The sequence below is a fragment of the Elephantulus edwardii genome, unplaced genomic scaffold, assembly GCF_000299155.1.
Source record: "Elephantulus edwardii isolate Elephantulus edwardi_28Jun2011 unplaced genomic scaffold, EleEdw1.0 scaffold00007, whole genome shotgun sequence".
Taxonomy (NCBI): Eukaryota; Metazoa; Chordata; class Mammalia; order Macroscelidea; family Macroscelididae; genus Elephantulus; species Elephantulus edwardii.
Window position 1 is genome coordinate 18,625,884 of NW_006399757.1, and position 9,351 is coordinate 18,635,234.

The following is a 9,351-nucleotide window of genomic DNA, read 5'->3' on the forward strand; positions in this document are numbered from 1 at the left end:
TATTGTTTCTCTTTTGTTGATAATTACTTTTTTCCTGTATTATCACTAGTATTTACTTTTCTTTCCCGTATTTTAGTTGAATTTACCTCATTGTCTGGGTAATGATTACTTCTGGTTTATGAAGGTAATCAGTTATCCTAGTTTAGCATTTCTTCACATGTGAAATGTGATGCTTCCCTTTTTTCATAATTATCTTAGGTAATAATTTATTTTTCCTTTTTTCTCATAATTTCCTTTTCATCTCAGGACATAATGGATAATGAAAGAGATGTTTGTGTGTTTATTAGGTAATATTTCTCTCCAGTGAACTAGACACAGAGAAGCTTTGTTAGCTATGGTTAAGTGGTACAAAACAAATAATCAGGTGTCTTTGGAGAATTCTGGACTGCTAGATGGCTGTCTTCTCCTTTGTTTCCCAGCTTATTATGAAATTTATCTGGATTTCAATAACATTATAGACAAGTAGTCAGAAACCACAATCACATCACAGCTGTTAAATAGCTCCTGCTATTCTTTTCTCATCTTCCCTTAGGAATCTTCTTTTACATTATTTGCTTGAGTTAGAGTGTGTGTGTGTGTGTGTGTGTGTGTGTGTGTGTGTGTGTGTGTGTGTGTGTAGGCAATAAAAAAGTTATATTTCTAGATTCTTTTAAGTCAATGACTTGTTCAAACTTCAGGGTGGTAGGATCAGAATTTTTTCCATAAATCTGAAAATTTTTCCATGAAACTGACTTTGAGAGTAGAAATATTTTAATAAGAATTTGAAAATTATGGATGATCCAAGGGAGAGCTATAAACTTGAGAGCTCGGGTTCTCTGGTTGAAAGACAACATGTAAATGGAGCTTTGAGCTAAAACTTGAGGCTGGATAGTCAATTAATTGCTCTAAGTGGAGGTAAAAAAAAATTCTTAAATAAGAAAGCGCTTGGCACTTAGAAGGAGTAGGTAATTTAATTTGGCTAAATGCAGAGTGCATGAAAAAAGATGATGTTGGATGCCATTGAGTCCCTTCTGACTCTTAGTGACAACAGTTAGAATACTGTTGAGTTTTATTTTGTTGCAGTATGCCAAGGGAAAAGCTATCTCAGCCTCGAAGACCCTTTTGTAGCAACTCAGAAATATTAGGAGCCCTGGTGGCATAGTGTAGAGTGTGTTGAATTGTTGCTGTTGATTGCCATTGAGTCGAACAGGACTCATAGCGACCCTATGAACAAAAGACCTGAAGGCCTTTCTATAAATATCAACATTTATCAAAGTTCATAGAGGTTCCAGAGGTATGTTGTTTAGGAATTCGATGACACTTCTGCTGAAAAACAGTGTGAAGCCACCAGGGGCTCCAAAGGAGACAATTCACAGCCCCTGAAACCCACTGGATGGTTGTAGGCTCAACTCAATGCCTATAGATTTAGTTGTTTCTGGAGTCAATAAATAGTGGAGGCTTAACCTGAGATGACTGTATTTGAAAGTAGATGTGAGAAAATCTCAAAGGAAATTAAAAAGACCTGGAAACTGATTTGATTTGGAAAATAAAAAAGATGAACATGAAGAAGACTCAAAAGAGATAAGGTGGTAAAATTAATAGGTTGGGTGTGTTTTATACCAAGTTTGGCAGTAAGACATTGTTAAAATTGATTTGTAGAGGTTTGTTCAGGGATTTATGAGCAGAAATGTGAGAAATCTCGGTTTTCTGAGAGCCATTTTCCTAAAAATGACAGTTGTTATCACAGTGTTGAGTTATGAGGGAAAAAGAAAAATACTATCATCAAACTTAGGTGAATTTAAGAAATTATAGAAGCCAGTGATATTGGGAATATACACAAAGAAGTGAACAGGGTAGAAAGTATAAGTAGAATCTAGATTATGGATTAACCTTTAAATTTGGTTGTGTTTGAAGAACTACTAGTTGGTTGTTGTGAAGAAACTTCAAAGGCTGAAGGAGAGAATAGACATTGTATGGACGTGTTACTAATTGAGAATTATTAAAACATTTTCAGATTAGGGGCAGAGGTTTTGTGGGAAGTAGAGTATGAAGGTTCAAGATATTTGATGGAATAAGGTCCAGAAATAAGTATAGATAGATGTAAGTAAGATTAAATGTCCTGACACAAAGAATGGATATGGGAGAGGGAGAAAAGTGCTTTATGTTAATTGGAAAGGTAGAGTGTGAATGATAGAATCCATGAGGTACAACAGAAAATCACTGGTGTAAATCACACCAGAAACCCTCTCTCTGAGAAGCATGAGGCCAGTCATTTTTATGAAGTTAGATTGACAAGATTTAGTCATGAAGCTGCAAGAATTTCTTTCAAATTACTGAATTATACAATGTGATAAGAAATTGATTAGAACTGAATAAGCAACTTGTCAAGGCCTTGACAAAAGGACATGTATTTTTGTTAGTGAAATGAGTTCATAAATACATTAGTCTTTTCATACAGTGAAATGTACGGGAGTTCTGTATAAGAGACATAATGAATAATCTATGTTGATTTTTAACTTTTATGAAAAGGAATTTGTTGTTATCATTTGGGTGTTTGAAGTTCTGCATATTACATTTGGGCAAGTTCTCATTGTCTGAAAATTAAACTGGGCAGAGTTAAAGTAAGTTGCTATTGTACAAAGCCATCTATGCAATTTTTAAATATTACTTACTGCCCTAATTTGTTCATACAGCTTCTTAGATGAGCTATTATGACTATCACCAATTTTAAAAAAGGACAAGTGATAGCACAATTAAGCAATATTTTCAGATAAGATAGAAATAAATGCCTTTGAGCCTCACATACTGATAGCCTGTTTCTGTGACCTTCATAAATTTGTTATTTCTATGATGGGTTTTTGAAGCAGGAGTGGCATCCACTTCCTAAACAACATGCCTCCGGAAACTCTATGAACTTTGATAAATGTCAATAGTTGTAGAGGGGCTTCAGGCCTTTTGTTTATAGGGTCACTATGAGGCGTACTTGACTCAAAGGCAATCAACAACAACAATGATGGGTTTAATTATTTTTAAATAACAAAAGGAAATAAGAGAAACTTCTTTTTTTCCTCCTCTAATTAGAAGTTTGTACAACACTCCAAATGTAAATCTTTGCTTCTTTAGAAACTGGGTTTGTTGTTGTTGTTGCTGCTGCTGCTGCTTTAGCCATAGAAACAAAAGAAGAAAAATTATATGAAAATTCTGGAGCTAATTTTCTTATTTCTTGGTATTTAGTAAAATCATAATTGTCGTTCTAGTAGTGAAAGAGAAAAAGATGTCCCAAACTGTGCATTATTACCAGTAAAAAAAGCTCATCTTTGTATGATTTCCCTAAAGATATTTCTACTTCATAATGTTTTTCAGAATCCTCAGTTAGTAGCAGCTCTCCAGGGTCTGGTCCCAGTTCACCAAACAACGGGCCAACTGGAAATGTCACGGAAAGTGAGGCCCCTGTTCTGCCACCTGCTCCTCACACTGAGGTAAGACCTTCACTATTTTGATGTATGTTGTTATTGTTGTGTACCATCGAGTCAGAACCAACCCACAGCTCACCCTCCAGTGGGTTTTCAGAGGCAGTTAATCACACGGGAGGAGATGCCCGTCTTTCTGCTGTAGAGCACCTGGTGGTCTTGAACTGCATGCCTTCCGGGCTTCAGCGCAGCTTCTTGCCACTAGGCCATTCATTAAGGGTGCATTGATGGTCTAGTGGTAAGAAGGTACCATGCCACCCTAAAGGCGGGCAGTTAATCCAACTGCTCCATGGGAGAAAGATGGACAGACAGTCGCAAAGCAACTTAAAGCCTCTGAAAATCCACTGGAGGGTCAACTGTGAGCCACTTACTTGCTCAGTCTTTTTCACTAAAAAGTAATATTTTCTTGAGTGAAAGCTAAGACCAATAAATTTAAATTCTTTTACTTATGGGTTTATAGTGTGTGAAATTGAATAAGCTTGAACTTATCAATAAGGTTTAAGTGACAATCAAAATTTGAACAATATCTAAATTTAATACTTATTTAAAGCAGTCTTAGTGATGCTAATTATACATGGCTGAGCAGTCCTGGGTTTTTCAGATGAGCTAGACCACTTAGTAAGTAAAAGTAACTTAATACAAACATCTCAGATACACAGAAAGGGTGAGTTGTAGTCATTTTACCTAAAATTTGATGAAACATTCCTGAATATAGTTGAGGGTTACAGAGTCCCACTGAATGTTTAAGGAGGATGTGATAGGTACTATGCATTTTGCCTGGAAAAATAAAAAAGTAGTATGAAGTCAGTTCTGTCCTTGCAGAATGATTCAGCCAATAATACAACACTGCAAGGTTAGTTCTGTTCTGTGGTAATGGGGACTGGGACAGGTGTGTCAGAGACAGTGAGATTGGTTCAGGATAATGTAGGGTTCAGAGATACTGTTCATAGGATCGCTATGAGTTGTAGGCAGCTACATGGTACATGCAAACAACAACAAATAAATCCTAGAAGTACAAAAATACTGGCTTTGTGGTTTCTGTATCAGGCTATTATGCAAAGGCAACAACAGTCTGAAATGGTTGTTCTTGTGGAATGAACTGTTTTGACATAACACTTGTTACCTTCTTCACAAGACTTCACTCTGTACAGAGAGGCTGACATGGTGACTTCTCATATATAACTGTGACATATTCCTTCCTTTAGTTTTTATATGAAGCCATGGCATCCTTGAGAATTTCTGAGTCTTGACCATATCTATACTTTTTCTACCATGTGCTTCTTCAAACTTTACTTGAACGCTTCCTCTTAGAGGCAACTCATTTTACTGTCTCTCAAGGCAACTCATTTGACTTTGAACAGCTGACTTTACTGATAAAAATATCTTTCTTATGTTTTGCCAGAATCTCCCAGTAATTTTATACCAATGTTATTGTTGTTGTTTTTATGTGCCATTGAGTCACTTGCAACTCAAAGCGACCTTATGTACAACAGGTCTATCCTGATCCAGTCTGACTCGGACACACCTACCCGCATTACCCACTTACTGTGTTAATCCATGTCATCCAGGGTCTTCCTCTTCTGTGCTGTCTTTCTCCCCTTCCAAGAATGATGTCCTTCTCCAAAGACTGGTCCCTCCTAGCCACGTGCCCAAAGGATGTGAGGTGGTGCTTCAAAATCCTTGCCTCCAAGTGTCCTTAGGCTATAAGTGAAGGCAGAAAACAAAAGGAATTTAAAAAGGACTAAAGCATTGGAGTCACTTTTTCTTTGAGAACATTAGCAGACTTGTTTGGGGCTTGGTGGGGTTTTTTATTAATAATTATTAATACCATTGTCATTCATATACATTGTATTTCATGCATGTACAGTGTTTTCCATACAGTCCTTCATTTATATTACAGAGATTTATTTATTTCCTCCTTTACAATCATCCCACCAACAACCACTTTTGGGAAAGCATGTAAGTTGCTACTTCATACCTCATATCCAAATATCCCTCTTTTAGAAAGCCAGGTGCTGATTTACCCATCACTATCAAAGCAGGACTCAGAGGAAACAAGCATGTTCCATTTTACTGCAACCTGATGGCTTGCTCTGGACTGGATTTTGCTTATGGATATGAATGCTGAAAATTTCAAAACTCTGTTCAACTTGGAAACTGTCACCATTCACGTCCACAAGCAAAATCCAGTCCAGAGTAAGCCATCAGGTTGTAGCAGTCAACCCTAGTTCACAGCATGTATCATTTTCTTTTCATCTTTTTGGGTTCTGCTCTACCCATCCACAGCCATCTGTGGCTAAGTGTAATTGTGTATCAGATGCAAGCCAAGAAGTCCACACTTCTCCCCCTCCCAACCCCTGTGTTCCAGATCCATTGATCTCCTCACTCAGCCAAGTCTCTCTTTACTCATAAGGCCAAGGCGAATCCACAGGCTAAGGGGTCCTCAAGACTCCCTGTTCCTGAAGCCAACAATGTGAGCATCTGCACATGCCATGCTAGGTGGGCAGCACTGAAGGACCATGTCCAAGCTCAGCCTGTTTCTTCTTTGTTATTTCCTCCCACTTCCACCCCTGTGGATCCAAGTGAGTGCTGTGAGTGAGCATAATCCAACCTCAGGTCTTGAAGGAGGAATATGATGGGCACCAACTTTATCCTCCCTCAGAGGCCACATAGCTTGTTCCAGTTATAAAAAGACAGTCTCTTCCTTTCTTTTTTTCTTTTTTCTTTTCTCCTTTCCTGCTTGCCCTTCTTTCAAATGTGAATCTTTTCAGTCAAAAACCCAGGTCCACAAATCCTTTCAAATGAAGATCTCCATAGAGCACTGGGTGGGACTCAATACTTCACCTTGACCAAGACCCAACCCCCACTATCAGATCCCGCTTTAAACAAGCTTTACTCCAGGGCCATTTTTTAATATGGATGCAATATGGATTGCATCTCAATGTCAAGAAAACCAAGATTCTTACCAGTAGATAACATCAGGATGGTTGGAGAGAAGATTAAAACTGTCAACAACTTCGTTTTACTTGGATCCACAAGGAACACCCTTGGTACCAGCAGTCAGGAAATGAGATTCATTGCACTGGGAGTATCTGCAGTTAGGGACCTCTCCAAGTTATTGAGGAATAATGATGTCAGTTTGAGGACTAAGGAGCATCTAATTCAGGCCCTTGTCTTTCTAATCACTTACTTTACATCTGAGAGCTGAACAAGGAATAGGGATGACAGAAGAAGAATTGACATCTTTGAACTATGGTGTTGGAGAAGAATGCAGAACATCCCATGGACAACCATGTGAATGAACAGATGTGTTTTGAAGAGGGGGCAGCTCGAGTGCTCTTTGGAGCCAAGAATGATGAGGTTTTGCCTCACATACTTTGGGCATTTTAGTAGGATGGGCTATTCCTTGGAGAGGAACATGATGTTGGTAAAGGTGGAGGGTTAGCAAAAGGAGAGGAAGACCCTCAACCAGGTTGATTGACACAGTCCCTGCCCCAGTGAGCGCTAGTGTGTTAGGAAATATGAAGATGACAAAAGATAGGACAGGGTTCAGCTATGAGTTGTACGCAACTCTATGGCACCTAACACCAACTCTAGGAAAGATCTTCCCTTTTGGTACTCCAAATTAATTGGCAAAAGACAGAATTGCATGCTTTCTAAATTAACAATATACAGTGTTCATTCATGTCATAATTTTTTTTCATCCCCCTCCATTATTTAAAAAAAATTGATTTGCATATAACCACCCTTACACACTACTTTTTATTCATGTACATTGTGTCCCAAACAATCAATCCCTCATATACACTGTACTACTTACAATTAACCACCACCTATCCATGTCTTTTATTACATGCCCTCCCATGACACCTTTAATCCCCTCCAAGGTCAGCCTTCCAACCTCCACCGTCCCAGTGGTAATCTCTCCTTCCCCCTTTTCTGCCCCTTTCTCATTCCCTTTTTGTTTTGTTTTAATTCGATCATTCATTAACCCACCATTTCACTCACGTACATGTGTCTACACAATCCTCCATCCACACGGTGCTTCACTGACCCATTCATTGTTGTTGTTGCTAAGTGGCATTGAGTCTCAGATGACTCATAGTGGCCCGTTCATAAGCACTGTATTTTATACAATCAGCTAGCATTGGTCTGTTTATTATTACACCATCTCTTCAATACCCCATTTAATCTTTCCCCTTGCCTTACCCCCTCCGCCCAATCTTCCCACAAAACTTTGTTATCCTAGTGATTCAATGTTTCCCATTCTTTAGAAGATAATTAGTAAGGGTATAAATACCCAAATGAGAAGTGGGGGGGGGATTGGGGATGGGCTTGGTTTTAAGGCCTCACAAAACTCAGGATATACACGACAGAGCTCAGTTCTGACCATGGAGGTTTAACATAAGAGGAAACTCTACACACAATGCTCGGCTCCCAAAAGGTCATATGTTCACTGCATGAGTGGATCGCTCCTTCTCCTCACTCCCTGAGCCCCAACAGGGCTGTCTGGAATTAAGCAGAGCAAGGAGCAAAATCTCTGAGAGGCTGTAGCCACTAATTTGTCCTTGAATGGCTTCATAATCCAAATCCACATAGCTTCAGATGATTGGTTTTGTTTAATGTGGCCTTAGTTTTACAGTGCTTCTAAATATCCAGAAAAACAAATATGTAGCTTTTCTAGAGAAAGACACCTTCATTCTAGTTTTCAAAATATCTCCTCAAATAATCTTCCGAAGAAGATGAGCCAAATAGGTGGATACTGTTTTCAGCAGTATGGCCTCCCCTTTCGAAGTTCTTCCTACGTTCTTTGTTTCTTACCATCTGTTGTCTCCAATTCACTTTTTCAATATTATTTCCAAACTATAATACTAAATGAAACATACACTTCATATCTATTTACAGCTGGAGATAGCATAGGGACTTATGTGGTGGGCTACTAACCAAAATGTCAGCAGTTCAAATCCAACCACTTCTGTACAGTAGAAAGTTAAGGCCATCTGCCTCCTGAAAGTTATGGTTTAGGAAAGCTGGTAGAGGGTCACCATGAGGCAAAACTGACTAAAAAGCAATGTGTTTTGGCTTAAGAGTGTCAATGAATTATTATATCCTTGATTGTAGTTCTAGTAGAGCAATTATATCACAGTTTCAGTCATTTATATGCATTCATTCAGGGAACCCTGCTGGAATAGTAATTAAAACTTAAAATTGCTAACCAAAAGAGAATGGATTACAAAATGTTGCAGTTTGTTTTCATAAAGGAACACAGCCATGGGAATGGTAGAGGGCCGTTCCTGTCTGTCCTACATTGTCCCTGTCAGTTAGAATAGACTTGACATCAGAGGGTTGGGGTTTTGTTGGTTATTTTGTTATTACTCTTGTTGTGTTACATCTCGCTTAATCAATCTCTAGGAAAGAACATTTTGACTCAAGTATATCTAAAAAGCTGTAGATCTCACTTTCTCTTCACTGTGAAGAATGATTTGTTGGTAATTTCAGAGAGATTAAAAGAATATCTTTAATCAGATTCTAGATATATTTTGTTTCTTTGGTTGGTAAACTTGGCTCACTACTAGCCCACACATTTCAAAACAAGTAAAAATGATGTGTGGAGCCCAGAATGTTGTAGAATATAATATACTGTGCAATAACATTTGATGAGGTGTAGAAACAGCAATATATAATAAAATTTTAATCTTTTTCTTTTTTTTCTATAATTATATTTTATTAATTTTCATAAACATTTACGGAGATTTGGGTTTCCATTCATTCATTGTTGCACTATTCTCTCTACCCTCCTCCCACTTTGTTCTTGTCCAAATGCCACAGTGCTTGTCAAAGCCAGTTCTGATTAATCTTCTTTGTCAGTGTGTCCTTTGCCATTCCCTATCACTCCTTCCTG

General features: G+C 38.2%; 1 protein-coding gene across 8 annotated transcripts in view; it reads left to right on the forward strand.

Moving 5' to 3' along the window:
* The window catches only part of HDAC9 (histone deacetylase 9), a 248,880-nt gene that overhangs the window by 179,336 nt on the left and 60,193 nt on the right, over positions 1-9,351 (forward strand). For all 8 annotated transcript variants that reach the window (XM_006880272.1, XM_006880271.1, XM_006880274.1 and 5 more), the window contains one exon: positions 3,343-3,458. In XM_006880272.1, the coding sequence (XP_006880334.1) occupies positions 3,343-3,458 (116 nt within the window). The remainder of the gene's footprint in view (positions 1-3,342; positions 3,459-9,351) is intronic.